At 40.4% G+C, this 16260-nt stretch overlaps 1 protein-coding gene and 1 non-coding gene across 4 annotated transcripts in view; both read left to right on the top strand.

Annotated features, from left to right (window-relative positions):
- Elmo1 (engulfment and cell motility 1) overlaps positions 1 to 16260 on the top strand; it is a 553589-nt gene that overhangs the window by 102869 nt on the left and 434460 nt on the right. For 2 of the 3 annotated variants that reach the window (XM_046460598.2, XM_046460597.2), the window contains exon 2: positions 1416 to 1566. In XM_046460598.2, the coding sequence (XP_046316554.1) occupies positions 1489 to 1566 (78 nt within the window). In that variant the 5' untranslated portion in view covers positions 1416 to 1488. Of the gene's footprint in view, positions 1 to 1119; positions 1139 to 1415; positions 1567 to 16260 lie in introns of those variants that run through there. The other variant, XM_046460599.2, reaches the window with a different exon arrangement.
- Positions 16068 to 16146, top strand: Trnae-cuc (transfer RNA glutamic acid (anticodon CUC)). Its single transcript has one exon. It is a non-coding gene; the product is annotated as a tRNA-Glu (tRNA).

The raw sequence follows: 16260 nt of genomic DNA, 5'->3' as shown, positions 1-16260 counted from the left end.
CAAAATCAGAAAAATACAAGTTACAAGTACACTGTGATGTTTTTCAGCCTGTCAGGCTTGTGAAAACTCTGTTGGAGGAATGTGTAAATAGGCAATCTCGTATATTGCTGGAGGAAGCATCTAAATTGGTGGCACCTCTGTGAGGGATGTTTGAAAATGGCTCTCAAAATGTAAAACTTCATACGCTCTTTGCACTAGCAGTTTTACTTCTGTGACTTTTTTGCAAGGATATACTTTCACATATGCAAAAAGGATGTTTGCTTTGCTTAATGTATCCCAGTCTTGTTTATCATAGCCAAAGGTAAGAAATCATTTAAACACCCACAAGAGAGACCTGGTTCTCCAGCTAGGAAACATCCTACATCTGGCTGCAGTGTAGCTGTGTACAGATTAAGGATGCTCCATTGTAGTCACATGCAAAGATTGATAAGATAGGCTAAATGAAAAAGAAGGAGAGGATACAATGCTGTCTTTTATGTAAAGAGAGTGTAACAAGCAATGGGATATTTTTGTGTTTATCTTCCATACATGAAGACATTCAGGAGGGAGGCATAAAAAAACAAATTACTTTGAGTGGCTTGAAGGGGTATAAGTGGATATTGAATAGTGTGTGACATGGGGAAGGGGGACTACTCTGTACATCTTCGTATGCGCGTGCACACACACATTCACACACGCACACACACACAAGATCACATGGCCGTTTTACCCACTTAAAAAAATTAAGTTTAATAAAGAAATGGGGAGAGGCAGTAGAGGATGATTGTTACTTCCTTTGTGTAATCAACGCTCATTCAAAGGAGAACTCAAGGTCTCTTCTGAATGTGGTCCTATCCGCTCCTGTACATTTTCTTTCCCCGTAGACACATTGTGTGAACTGGCCTTGGGGAATGTGTGTGTGTGTACGTGTGTGAACTCTCAGGGCATTTCTCCTTCCTCATGATATCCTGGTTGCTATAGTGCGGAGATCTATTTGTGACACAGAAAATGCTTTAAATAAAAGCTGCTTCCTGACCATGACTTCCTGGGCAATGTGTCCTTCCGGAGACTGCTGAGCGCCAGGCGCTGACATGTGTGTCTGGACAGGGTAAGCCCTGCCCATTCAGCCCCTGGGCACTGGTGGGAGCAGAACCTGGTGGTAAGGGGCTGCTGTCTTCCCATGCAGAAGTTGCACAAGTTGGTCTCACAGGGCAGTGTCCCCTAGAGACTTTAACTCCTGGGTGTTGGCACAGTCCCCCCATCTTTCTTCTTTCCTCAGGAGCTTGTGGTGCACCCCCTGTGTCTTCAGCACCCTGCACCAAGGGGAGCCGTTTCTTATACCTAAACCACCAGTGAAAACAGGAAGTGATGAAGCAGAATTTGCCCTGCATCTGCACTGAACGACTTCTCTTTCTCTTTTTGTCATTCCTCCTTAGGTGTAGACACGTGTGGCTGTCCACGCTGTAGGATCCTCAGTTCCAAGGGCTTTGGACAGTCTTGGGGTTCACAATGCCGCCACCCGCGGACATCGTCAAGGTGGCCATAGAATGGCCGGGAGCCTACCCCAAGCTCATGGAAATCGATCAGGTTAGTAATGCCCACGGCAGTGGGGTGGTTATTTTCAGTTTCCTTTCTATACTAGAATGTTTATAGACTTTGGATAGCCCCCCTTTTCCCCTTTTCGCTCTCTATTGCTGTGCTGAAAAATATATACAATAATAGTTGCAGTGTAGTTTAATTTCTGTACCACATGCAGTGGCGATGGATGGGGTTTTTATCTTCTTGCAGCATCTACTTGAATTGTGTCAATACGGGGTTTGTGTCTGAAGCACAGAAGAGGCGGGAGGGACTGTGGATTGGGCTCTGAGCAGTTGACACTGCGGAGGCTGTCCCAGCCCTGCCTTGCAGTGACACATGAATATGTGCAGTTTGTTTTCACATAAGCAACACACAACTTAAACTTTAAAATCATTTTTGTCATTGCATTTTGCAGAAGCAGCCAACAGGTACATTAGCACTTTGTCATTTTAACAGCTTTATAATAAAATTAGGATAGAGGGGCTCAGTCTTGGATCCCAGCCAACTGTAATTTTATTACTAGTATAGAATTCACAATGTGCCTAGCATACTGTCTGGCATGTAATACATACTCAGTAAATATTTATTGAGTGAAAAAATATCATGATGGTTTATGAGAATGATTTTACCTCTCAAAGCATCCTTTAGCTTGGATCTTGACAGTCATGTGGTGTGGTTCTCACTGTTTGATTAGAGATAGTCTAAGGAAGAGTATTTTGTGTTTATTGTACTATAGTGATTCTAGAGAAAATGACTGAAGGAAAAAAGGTTGAAATTTAATATACACTTATGGATTCCAAAATGCATATAATAACAGGATTCTAGATGGTTTTATACATTTTCAGAATTAGGATACCATAGCAACTCTAATTTTATGTTTCTGATATGATTTTATATTTTAGATTTGCAACTTTTTTCCTGATGAGATTTTGTTATCTGGTTAAAGACAAGAAAATAAATGCCAGGGTTATATGGCACTTTGTGAACCCAAAGGAATCATTAAAACAAATGATACAGATCATGTAAGAGTTAGTTGAACTTAAACTTGAATGGAAGAAAGGGTATATTTGGGGGATTGTTGTCAAAAAGGTGCAATTCAATCCGAATCTTACATTGTTTTAATTGATCTCTGGTGTGTGTGTGTGTGTGTGTGTGTGTGTGTGTGTATGTGTGTGTGTGTGTGTGAGAGAGAGAGAGAGAGAGAGAGAGAGAGAGAGAATCTAGAAGCGACCTATGCAACTAGAGAAGAGTACAGATGGATAGTAGTTTTGTACACATTTGTCAGGTAGCAAGTGTGGTTTTTTAAAGGTTGTTGGTTAAATTTTACCTTTAAGAAATACTTGGCGCCAATTAAACCTATTTAGGATTAGGTTTGGTTACAATGTAAGAGGACAATGACTTCCAGAAGTTGGTCTCACATGTTGCTGTTCTGCATTAACACAAGACTGCTTGGCAGTGTGCGCCCAGGCCCTTCTGCCTTCTTGCTTTGACCTTCTTGGTACCTGGGGCTGAGGACCAGATGCTTGGACATCACCTGGGAGCTCATTAGAAATGCACATTCTTAGGACTTTCCTAGACCTTTGGTCCAGAATGTGCACAATAACAAGATCTCTAGGGGGTCTTTGTGCACTGTTAAGTCTGAGAGGTGCTGAGCTGAGTACCTGGTGCTTATCAGAACCGCCTGGGGGCACCTGTTCCAATAAATGTTCTTGATGGCTTCCTCCCAAGAGAATCTTAATTTAGTGGTTCTGATGAACTATTTAGTTTTGACTCAATCACAGTTGGTAGAGTTTGCAAATCTCTGCTCTAACACAGCAACTCTTGATATGTATATATTCCCTGGTATTTGGAAGTTGGTGTAGTGTTCTTTGCTATGTGTGTGTGTGTGTTTTAATACTTTTCTAAAAAATAATATTTTAATTTTACAATCTTTTCTGATTTACGGAAAATTGCAAAGATTCTATACTCTTATGCTTATATCCTTCTCTCAGTTTCCCCTAATGTTAACATTAACACCTTAACACAATCTTACTACAATTATCAAAACTAAGAAATGAATATTGGTATATTACATTAACTAAACTACATACTTTTTTTGGATTTTACAAGTTTTTCCACTAATGTCCTGTTTTTTTTTTGTTGTTGTTGTTTATTTGTTTGTTTGTTTTGTTTTCGGTTCTAGGATCCAATCCAAGAATACTATCACATTGTATTTAATTGTTCTATTTCCTTGATCTTCACCAATCTTTGGTTTCATAATGTTTCCTTTTTTTTTTTTTTCTCTTCATGGCCTGATAGTTCTGAGGAATAACCATTTTTATATGGTTTTTAACACAGAGAATTTGTGAGAATTGTACAAAGAACTCTTTATTTATTTATGTACTGTTTTTATTTTTTGGTACTAGGGATTGAACCCAAGACACTTAACTACTGAGCCATATCCCCAGCTCTTTTTAAAAATATTTTATTTAAAGACAGGGTGTCATTGAGTTGCTTAGGACCTCACTAAGTTACTGAGGCTGACTTTGAACTTGTAATCCTCCTGCCTCAATCTCTCCAGCTACTGGGATTACAGGCGTGCACCACTACGCCTGGCGATGAAGAACTCTTTACCTATGCTTTTTCTGAATGACCTGAGGGGGGTCACATGTGCACTACGCACCTTTCCCATAATGATTCAGTGTGTATTTTCTAAGAAAAAACTCATCTTAATATATGGTACATGTACACAAACTAGGAAATTGAACACTATATTATCAAATTCACGCTTCACAGTCCATATTCACATGTCATCGATTGTTGCAATAAGGTCCTTTATAGTTATTTCCTCCATAGTCTAATATCCTGAGTGGGATCAGTACTATATTTATTGTCATGTCTCTTTGGTCTCCATTGATCTGGTACAATTCTTCATTCTTTATTTTTCCTGACAATTTTGTAGAGTACCGGACAGCTATTTTATGGGAAATTCTTTAATTTGGAGTTTTTTTGATGCATCCTACCAATTAGATTCTGGTTTTGCAGTTTCGGAAGAAATACCACAGCTATGATGCTATTTTTTGGTGTGTCATGGCACCCAGCATTGCTTTCTTGCATTCTTGGTGATTTTTCTGATTTTGCAGATAAGAATATTAAAGTTCAGAGAAGTTACATGATTTAACAGTCAGTGGCAGACCAGGGCATAACCCCCCAAACTTTCCTTCCTTCTAAGACTGAACTTTTAAACAGTTGACTAATTTATAGGCTTCCTGGTGATGCCACATTGAGACATAGACAAAAAATAGGAACTCAGACTGTTATTGTCTGCATATGCAAAAGTTGGAGGGAAGCTCATGGCAGAGTTGATATCAGGTAGTTTATTTTTATTTTTTTGATGGAATCAGATCTTGGCATGAGAATTGGAAATGTACTTGCAAGTCCAATGAAGAGTTAGGTTTTCTCCTAATCTTCTACCTTGCTCCGTAAGGAATGTTAGTCTCATTTAAAAATCTCTTCACTTCTTTTTAAACTGGATAGCTACTGTTTCACTAAAAGATGTTTTCAGGGTTTGGGTTAGGCATTGTTGCTTTGTGTTGTGAGATCTTGAGTATCTATGCACTTATCATATGTTGTCACTGTCTCTCACACCAGTGATCCTCAACTTGAGTGTGCACAAGAATCATTGAGAAAGCTTCTACAAAGTGCATACTCCCAACTTCTATTGCAGATATTCTGATTCTGGGTCAGGGCTGGGGCCTTTAATTTGGGTCTGTAATAAGCAGCAGATGAATTCAATGCAGAGGTTCCTACATACTGAGACTGTCATTTGACAGGAGTTGCTTCATCTTTGCTGTTTCTCCAGTGTCTGATTAACAGTCCTCACTTAATAAGTTGATGTAGCATTGGTGAGTTAGTGAGAGGAGGAACTTCCTTACTGGTGATTACCTTAGGGTGCTCGGTTCTTCTACTCAGCCATTCTCAAAAAATGCCAATTGTGTTCAAGGGGCTGTCTTGTCTGCACACAGTGGACTTGTTGACCTTCTTTGTAACAATTTTCAGGAGACAATTCTGTTTCCACTAGGCAGGTAAGTCTCAGGAGTTCTTTACCAGTGGACTTTGCTGTATCACATGAAGCTCTGCAAACATTCCTGGCTTCTTTTCTGATCTTCACTGTGTATTGTTGAGTTCCAACCTCAGGGGCCGCTTGAGGCTAAGGATGATGGTTGTGTGGATATACTAAAGCTAAAAGGCTCCCGTGACCAATGTTGTTAACTTAGCTTTTACTGAACGGTCTGTTTCTCAGTCAAGAGCATGGAGCTCCAGAACTTTGAGAAGAGGCACCACTAAGATACAGAGTGGACAGTACAGACTCCAGGGACACTGAAACAGAGGTGTTAGTTCCTTTGGCTGCTATAACATGAAATTTAAAACTGGCTAGTTTACAAACAACAGAGATTTATTGCTCACAGTTGTGAAAGCTGGAAAATTCAAGATCAAGGTAACAGGTTATTCAGTGTCTGGCAAGGACCTATTTCTCACACGTAGGCCTTCTGTGGTCCTGATCTGGTGGGTACAGCAAGCAGGTGCCCTGGAGCCTCCTTTGTAACCATCCTTAGGATCTAATCACCCCCTAAATAGACCTTCTCTTAATACCAGCATCATAGGGAGGTAATTTCAACACATGGGTTATGTGTGGGACACAAACACTCATACTGTAGGAGTCTGAGAGCCCTGATTTCTGTGGGAGATTCAGTTAGCGTCTTTGAATCTCAATTTCCTTGTCTTGTGAAAGCAGAATAATAACTTGCTACTCTTATGGTTTTTGTGAAGATAGCATGTGAAAAGAATGTAGCATATTGCCTGCTTCAGAGTAATGCCTCAGTAAGGCAGCTGGGATTGCTGCTAGTTTAAGCAAGTTTTCATTCAATTGGAAAATTAGATATTCTAGTTTTCTTTTTTACCTGGCCTTCCACTGTGAACAGTTCCCTACTGCATCCTGTTTTATCCTAACTTTGTTAATGTTTAAAAAGGCAAGAAGATTAAAGGGCATGGGGGAGGCATCACAGGGAATAGAAGCGTGCACCAGGTGGACACGAAGCCAGTGCATGCTGTGGAATGTTCAGAGACTCCCTAGAACACCTCCATGATGTTTTCTTCTATCTCTTGGCTGCCCACCAACACTTATGGACAGCAGCTCTTCTGTTCTCTACACATGCTCTTCAAGTCTCCTGCATCTCCTATTGATGCCCTGTCCTTTCATGCCTTGCTTTCTAAGGAGGACACTGGACCAGAAAGCCACCACTGATGTCTGTAGATTTGCACAGACTGCTCCAGGCCTTTGACATCTGCCATATGGCTTCTTTTTCTAGAAAGGAGCAGAGGAGGGAAGAGAGGTGCTTCCCCTTTGTTCCTAGGGCTTTGGGCCTGTCCTAGCCCTCACCTCTTTTGCTCCATGTATGGTTTTATTTTGGGGTGAGGAATACTGGGGATTGAACTCAGGGGCACTCCACCCATTAACCCTTCCCCAGCCCTGTTTGGTATTTTACTTAGAGACAGGGTCTCACTGAGTTGCTTGATGCCTTGCTTTTGCTGAGGCTGGCTTTGAACTCAAAATCTTCCTACCTCAGTGTCCTGAGCTGCTGGGATTATAGGCCTGCACCACCTCGCCTGGGCTTCATGTATGTTTTAACCCATCCTTTCTCTGCATCTGTGTCCTATCCACTTCCTCTTCATTCATTGTCTTTTTCTCTGTCTCTAACAGAAAACTCTTTGACTCCTACCTTGGAAAATATTCCCTTGTCTTAGAGCTGTCTTTTGCTAGTGGGTACTTTATTCTCTGTCTTTTCCAGTCCAAGCTTATTTAAATGTCATCAGTACATGCCATTAATATTATTTCAGTGTCTGCTTAATCTTTGGACAGATAGCTGTTTACCTTTCTTCACAACCATCCTCATGGATCTGCCCAATCAGGTGGTCTCCACTGGGCCTTTCCTGGTTTCCTCACTTTCATGGTTACACTGGGCAAAGTTGCTGGTTCGTGTCTTCTTTACCTCCCTCCTCATTAAGCTTCGGAACCTATGATTTTTCTCCTTGTTTTATTAGTCTACTTAAGTTTCCTTCATATTCCCACATCTCTCTCCTTCTGTCTAAATCTGTCCCAATCTCTGCTCGGTCATCTGGGCTGTGTTCATGACGGATGCCCTTAATGTTGGATTCCACTTTATCTCATTAGGTGAAGTATCAATGCTGCCTAACTCCACCAGCTCCCATCACCAGTGTGACCTACTACCTGATCACCAGTTTCATTTTTCTGCTAGATGGATATATATATTATTGCCTTGTACAATCCTTCAATTGCCTTTGGAAGACAGATACATGGTTGATAAAACTGTCAATACGTCAACTTGAAGATATGGGGGTCTCAGAGGTATTACCAACTTTGTCAAGTTATTTCATATAGAGGAGGGATCATGAGATGTATCATTCATGGCCCAGTGTATGGACTCCATCCTTTCTGTACAGGAGACAGATCTCACCTCTGCTCAAGGAAAGCTAGTACAAGCTGTTTCAGCCAAGAGATAGAAAGATGATGGCAAGCACGTCCATCATCTTTACTGAGCTGTGTGTAGGATGAACACTTGGAGACGTGATGGTGTGGCTGATTCAGTCCCAGAAAGGGTGATGGGAAGAGACACAGAGTTTTAATCCTTGGTTCTATATATTTTTCAGACTCTTTAGAATCATATTCCTTAACATAAATTCATATCCTTCCATATTTCCCTAAGCATTACCTGTGGTCCAAGGTATTTGCTTGGTATAAGCAGTTCTCAAGTATCCTCCTGCTTTGTAGAAAGTGCTCCTTTAGAAATGCATCCCTACACATTCACAGACTTTCTCATTTCTTACAGTTTCCTTCTAACAGTGCAATAGCCTGAATTCCTCCTGCCTTGGCCAGCTCACCACTGCTCAAAATTCTGGCTTCGCTAAGCCCTGCTGAGAGCTGCTTTGTGCTCAAACCTTTTTTGATCACATTATATGCAGTAATTTCTCCAGCCTTCTATTTCTTGAACCATTTTTTTTGCCTGAGCTTTTATTGGCAGTTAACATATTCCACATGCAATGTAATTTACATTTCTCTTTATGTGTGCACATCTCTTGAAATAGAGTACAAGCTTCTGGTGGTCAGCCTGTGGTTTACAGCCATTTGGGTCCTGTGGGCTATTGCATTGATCTCTATTTCTGTGTGTCTACTGGAAGTTTGAATTCTGAACAGTGATGATAAGAATAAAACATTGATATTCTTCATTCTCCATTCTACAAACAGAAAAATTATATTAGCACCTCTTCCCCATATTTCGATAGGCTTTTGTTTCCTTAAAAAAACCCCAGAGGCATGTGTTTTTAGGTAAGCACATACAAAATGATTGTCTATGGTTTTTAATTACTGTATTTCTGTAGCATATTTTAGATCTGATTCAATATGCATAAAATCAATTTACACAAGACCTTTTGAAAGCTCATTGAGTAAAGCACATTCAAGCACATTTTGTATAAGACGTTATGGAGTTTTGCTCATTCTGGGCATAATAACAGTAGTAATAGTAATACTAATAGTAATAGCAACTGTGATCTTTTGTGTACATACTGTGTCCCAGGCAGTGTGCTTCACAAGTAATATCTTATTATCCTGCTACAGACGTGCAAGTTTTGCTTTAGGTTTCCTATTTCATAATTATTCACAGGATTATTAAATTGCCTAAAAATACTCAGCTGGGAGAGTGCTGATTTGAATCCAGCATTGTTTGACACCAAACACTCTGCCTTTCTGTTGGTCAGTTCTGTTTGAGTGTCTCCATATCTTATATTCCTATGTAGCTGTTCCCATCAGTCACGCCAGCCTGGTTTGAACAGATGCGTACATCATTGCAGAGCTAGCCTGCTCTATCTACAATGAGAATTCCAGGGACATGTTCTGTTATGCAACCAAACGGTGTTTCCTTAAAAATTTAGAGAAGCCTGGGCAGAGAAGTGGTCTGGGTTATTACAGAGGAGCCCATTTTAAGCCAGACACCAGCCTTGAAAAGCGAATTTGATCAGGACTGGACTCTTGGACAGGCATTTTAACAGGCCACTTAAGAGCATGGACTTCAGGGTGGACTGATATGGACTTCAGTTGAGTTCTGCAACTTACCTGCTGTGAAATCAGGAACAGATTTAGTGCTTTATAAGGAGAATTGGCAATGTTTATGAACCCTTCCTGGTGTTATGGGGAGATAATCATTCAGCTCTCTGCTTAATAATGGTAACTACTAGAGCCAATTGTAAATTCTGTCTGGTACACAGAATAGAACAAGTGTCATGTTTTGGACAAGATGGGAGTCAATAATACAAAATTTCCCTTAAGTGCATGAAAGCCTGTTCTTTAGCCTGAAAAAAAGCATAATTCCCAACACATTTAAATATTAACTGCCTAGTGAAAGACAGTTGAATTCCAAATTAAGTGACTTGAATTCAGATGGGTCTTTTAAGATCATCTGAAGGAAAATGGGACAGAATATCTGGTGAGCTGAGTTCTAACCTTGCATTGCTGAAACTAGAAGTCCTGTAGTTTCCCCACACTGTTTTTTTTTTTTTTTTTTTATCCTGAGTAGTTGGATTAGATCATTTTTTAACCTTTGTACATTGACATTTTGGGCCTGATAATTCTTGGTGATGAGGACTGTCCTGTGTATTGTAGTATTTTAGCAGCATCCTGGCCTTGATTTTCTAGATGCTTGTATAATCCTTTCCTCCAATAGGATAATCAAAAAGTGTCTCCAGACATAGCCAGATGTCCCCTGGGTGGTGGACAGAATTACTTCCTGTTGAAAATGGACTGAATCAGGGTTTCCAAGCTTGAATCTGCTTCAGAATTTCTCAGGAAACACTGAAAATACAGGGGAAAATTATCTTATAAGTGTGGTTCAAGGTGAAGGGATTCCTGTTTTTATCATGCTCCCCTGGTGGAATGGCTCATGTGGTTGGAGCTATGTTTGGAAGTAACTAGTGTAGAGCTCTTGAAATTTCTCACTCATTCTGCTGGTAATACTTCCTGTTCCCACAGTAACTTTTAGCGAGTCCCTTAAAAGTAGAACCTCAATTTCTCCAGCGGAAAAATGGTCCCATAATTCTTAGCCTCTCCTTACTTTACAGCATACATACATAATATCCTCAATTACTCACTCTGTCCCATGTAAGAAAGGCATGATAAAAATTCTGTGATATTGCACTATTGCTTTTGTGCTCTCAGAATGACACTAGTGGATAAATAGCCATCCCTCATCTGATTTTTGCAACCGTTGGATTTGGTAATGTACCAGCTATTTCTTAAACTTCCTTTAAAATAAAGTGACTGGGGTACTTCCTTTTCTGGTTTTAGCTTTCTTCTTGTGAGATAGTCTGTATAACCTCATGTAGAGCGCACCATGCTTTGGAAAAGAAAGATGGCAAATGTGCTTGTCTCCTCAGTTGAGAAGTGAGTTTAATTGAGCCAGAATGAACTCTAGTATTCATTCTGCTTTTCCTTTTGAAAATGAACTGTAGAGTTTAGTTTGTCATCTAAGTAGGTGGAGATGGTTATTCTCTTCCGTTTTACTTCCCTCCACAACACTATCACTGAGGGAAGTTTGGGCGACTCAGGGCAGAGTCTTGTATCAGCAGTATTTTGTTTTGATTTGGTGACTGAGACCTCTTACATTTCCTGACACTTCTGTGCATGTCACACCATGTGCTTTATTTTCCTGCTAAGTCAACTGGAAATTTATGCTGGGATATAGACGTGTGTAGATTTCAGTATGAAAGGAGGACTCTGGGTTCTCAGAAAAAGGCAGCTTGTTATAGGAAAAGGCAGCTTGTACTTTATCCCTCCGGGTATGTAGACAGAATGTGCAGTGTGCCCAGAACTCTATGGAAATGAGAGGAGCCTCAGGGAAATAAAGTGCATGCTTTTCTAGATTCTGTTTTTTAGTTATTCATCAAGTGGATTAGTGAGTCCTCTCAATCAGCAGTATCACCCTCATGCATGACACCCCCTCCTCATCTCCAACAGCCCCTCTCATAGCTAATCCTGTAGAGCCTACAGCCTGAGTGGTTCTGGGTTCCATTGATCTTATGTCCATCCTTGCTGCCACTGCTCCAGCTTATTTGCACTGGGTGACAGCAGGACTCCAGGCCTCTGCCCCTGCTTCTACTCCAGTCCATCTTCCCAGTCTTGGCATTGTTCAGTGGCTCTCCCACTGCTCTTGGAATAGGATCCAGACATTTTGCTGTGGTTTCTGGAACCCTGCTATCCCCGGCCCTTGCTTACTTCACCAGACTCATTTAGAGACACTCTGGCTCCTTTATCTGGGTTCTTATCACATGTGACTTTTTCTCTGTGCATGAACACAAATTCCTTTCCTCTTCTGAGTCTTCATAAATGTCACTTCTTTTAATGGGAAATCACACCCCTCACATCTCCTCCTATCTAACTCCTATTTGTTCTTCCTTCCCAGATGAAGTATAATTTCCCTAGAAAGGGTCTTTTATGACTCCTCTGTCTAGAAGAGGGACCTTGTTAGATGCATTCGTAACATCCTGTGTGGCTCCACTTGCCAGTGTCATAACTCATTTTGGGATGCTCTGAATGGGTTGGCTGTGTTCTGCCTGGCAGGTGGTAAAGCCATAATTTATAACAAATCTTTGTTGAGCAAAGGAGAGAGTTCATGTTTGTACTCTATGTCTACTGATATAGAAAATTTAACATGATTATGGAAAGGAGTGACTCTGGTGAGAACATCCCTTCCTTTGTTCTCACCATACATTCTAAACACGTTATTACATCTCCATAAATTCACTTTATGAAGACCTCTGTGGATTCTCCCATCAGTGCCTCCTATGGCCAGAAGACAACCAAGTGACTTTCAGAGTAGTCATGTCCATTTTCGCAATGACTAATACTAATCTTTGCTTAGGGACAAGTTTGTGGTGCTCTCTTTAGCTTTATCAGTGTCATCATCATAAGTTGCTTGTACTTTCCTGCTATCACTTTTTTCCTTGACCTTCTGACCCATATAAATGACTACCCATCTGCCTATTTGCCTTGTTCATCTAGAGTTCCTTGTATGTCAGACTCATACAGTCCTCATTGTGCCTCCCTGCCCAAATCTGTGTAGTTTTTCTACTTTTTGTGTTTTCCTTTTCTTGGTGTTGGATATGAACATATGCTGAATTCGCTCCAGCTGAAACCGTGTGTCTTCCTAGACAATTCTCTCTCCCTCAACTTTTCTATCTAATCAGTCATCACAGCAATGTGCCTACAGTTGGGATTTCTCTTTATCATATATGCTCCTTCTTCCCCAGCTGCTCAGTGTGGAGAAACACAGAGCACAAGGGAGAGCTTAAAAATAAGTGTCAAGTATCCTGGCAGGGAAACTTTAAAGAGAGAGAATCATACTCAGGCAGACAGGAGATTATGAACACAAAGTAGGTGGATATAAAACCTATGATAAGAAGGAACCAATTAGAAATGAAAATTTACAGACAGGAAGTAAAATGTAAAAAATAAACTATAGTAATTGTTTCGAAACTATAAAATGCACAGTGGGTTTGGCTAAAGAGAGAATTGGTAAATTGGAGGATAAAAATAAGGGATTCCTCCAGAACATGGCCCAAATGTTAAAGGAATGAAAAATGTGAACACTAAATATATTGAAAAGGAGAAATTTAAAAAAATACCAACCTATGTTCATTTGGCAGTTCCACTAATCAAGAAGAGAATGAATGGAAAAGAGGAAATATTTAAAGACATCCTGCCTAGTGTCTTTACCCTTTTGGCACTGAAGAAAAATTTGATAGTGAGGAAGAACAGTGTCTCTGGGCTTAACTGGTTGGATGAGATGAGGATTTATCATAAAGAGTCTTATCAACTGATCCTTTGTCCAAAAGGTGGGAAAACAGAAGGTATCTAAGTAAGAGAATGACATGGTGTTTAGCACTTTTAGATGGTACAAGTTTGAGAATTGTCTCCATGAGAAGTAAGATAGAATGAGAGGGACTGGTTCAATTGCTCTTGTAGAAGCACATTCAAGAAATGATCATGCCATTGCCTAGATTGGTGACAGGGCAGATGGAAAGAAGTTAGATGGATGCCTCAATTAAACATGTGAGAAGAATGATTTGACAGGAAAATTGTGAATGATTATATGTGGTAGTGGTAAGGTTGAGGTGTTAAGGATGATTCCAAGGTTTTTTTTTTTTTTTTGGTTCCCAGGAATTGAACCCAGGGGTACTTAACCACTGAGCCACATCCCCAGGGTGAGACAGGGTCTTGCTAAGTTGCTAAGGGCCTCATTTGTTGCTGAGAACGGCTTTGAACTTGTGATCCTCCTGCCTCAGCCTCTTGAGCCACTGTGAACATCTGAACAGATGGTGGTGACATCTACTAAGATAGAAAATACCACTAGAGGATTATTTAAGTGGATTCACATTTTTCATGGAAAATTTAGAAATAGGAATAGGAAAATGAGTCAGACATCAGTGTTGTTGGATATCCTTCCATATTTCCTTTGGGTTTGGTACACTGGCCAATTTGTCCATTTAACTAGTCTCTTAGCCTCCAGCAAAATCCCATATTGTTTGAAAATACATAGCCATTTATGTCACTTTCCTGTCTAAAATTATGTGATGGGTCCAAACCTTTAAGAGTTATCTATAGGACTTGGGTATTTTTTGCTTCTCACCTGCCTTTTTAGCCAGTCTCTCTCATTTATGTGACATTGTGAGTTCCTCCATATACATCACAAACATTCACTCAGTATGCATTCACTGTGTCTTTAGCCAAAAACACCTGGGGCAATCCAAATAGAGTCTGCTTTTAATTGCTCTGATGTACACACAGGATGGATAGAGAGGAAAGTCTAGAGAGCTGCCCTAGATTGAACTGGCAGGACTGGGAGTCAACACAGTGTGAAGCTAGGACAGATGCAGTGTCTACTACAGGTTTACACTCTGGCAAAACAGAACAAAATGCATGCAAGTTGAAAACTGGAAGAGACTTTTGGGGTAAGATTTGAATTTGAACTTACAGATGGATTTATGCTCAAGTTGGAGTGGCTGCATAGAAGGGCACTACTAAAAAGCTGAGTTGGGGGTTGTGATTTGGGCATTAAATGTGAGAAGATGACTGGAACAGAGAGGTTTCTTCCCCTGGGAGAGGAGATGATGTCCAAAGTTTCAGTGTTAATGTGGGCTTTCCTTATAATTTATGTGGATAATGCACGAGAAAGGATCATTTACTATTCTCATAGTAATGCTAAAACATGCTTAAAATAACATTTTTCAAAAACTTACCACATGTCAGGGACCAAGATATCCAGAATTCCAGCATCCTTCCCCTCAGCTGTTGGTTCTCGGCACCTGAACTTGTTGCTGCTCACTTTGAAGACTCTAGATTTGGGATAGAGTTGAAGAGCAAGAATTCTGGAATTATACAGGTCTGGGTTCAAATCCCGATTCTGGCACCTGTGTTGTGCAGCTGTGAGCATGTGACTTTTTGTCTCAGAATCCTCATGCTGTTTTCTCATGAAAACATAAAACAGACTTAGTGATATTCTTTTGTGGTGGATAAGTGGCAGTCACTGAGAAAAGAGCTACTGCCATTATCAATTTAATCAGAAGAATGGGCCAAGTGATGTTAGATAATGAAAGTCTGGGTTGATGATGTTGAAGTAGGGGTGCTTGGAGAAAGAATGTGAGATTGTGGCTATTGTTTCCGTTTTTTAAGTCCTTCCTGCAAAGCCTGTTTAATTGTTCTTCGAGGCTGTGATTCTGCCTCAGGTTGCCACTAGCACATTAATGGGATATTTGTTTGAGACCTGGGAGCTCACAATCTGCTGGCAAGATTTCTTAGCACATCCATTACCACTCAAAAAAGGATGAACTGAAATTGGTGCATCCTCATACAAACACATAGACCTGCTATGTGGTGGAGAGAGACCAGTCAAAAGTGGGAAAAAAACTAAATGAAAAATGTGAACTCATTTCTTAATACTTCCTTTGCTACCAGTTCACTTAATTTGACTGCTGTCTTCCTTCCCATCTGTTTCTTTGCTGTTGATAAGCCTTCATAATCTGTTTAAACTGAACCTGAACCCTGCTTGCCTTCAGAGCTTATCTGACTTCCTCATATCTACTCCTCTAATCTGATGATATCTTGTCCATCCAAGTGGACAGTCATTTCTATTTCTCCTACTTTACCTGTTTGACGTTTAATTTTTAAACTCTGCACATAAATACAGTTAGCTTTCCATATATGAACTGGAGACAAATAAGGAGATTATTTGAAAGGGATGAAGTGAGTAGTCCATAAGACCTGAAGTGATTTGCAATGTGAATCATTCATTTTCACAAAAGAAAAAGAAGACTTGAGTGCAAGGCCTGGTGGAGGAAAATGACATGCTAGTGAATCTAGAATTATCTGGAGGTACTTCTACTTATAAATAGTAAGGAAGGTGGGGGCTGGGGATATAGCTCAGTTGGTAGAGTGCTTGCCTCTCATGCACAAGGCCCTGGGTTCAATCCCCAGCCCCCCCCCCCCAAATGGCGGGGATTAAGAAATTGATTGTTGTCAGTACTGGAGACAATGAAGTTTCAGGAGAAAACATTGTTCCTTGTCTCCATAGTAATATTGTTATGGGACGATATGAC

Source organism: Marmota monax, unplaced genomic scaffold (assembly GCF_021218885.2).
Source record: "Marmota monax isolate L192 unplaced genomic scaffold, Marmota_monax_Labrador192_F-V1.1 WCK01_AAM20220418_F8-fsc00107, whole genome shotgun sequence".
Classification (NCBI taxonomy): domain Eukaryota; kingdom Metazoa; phylum Chordata; class Mammalia; order Rodentia; family Sciuridae; genus Marmota; species Marmota monax.
This window is presented reverse-complemented; position numbering and strand designations above follow the sequence as displayed.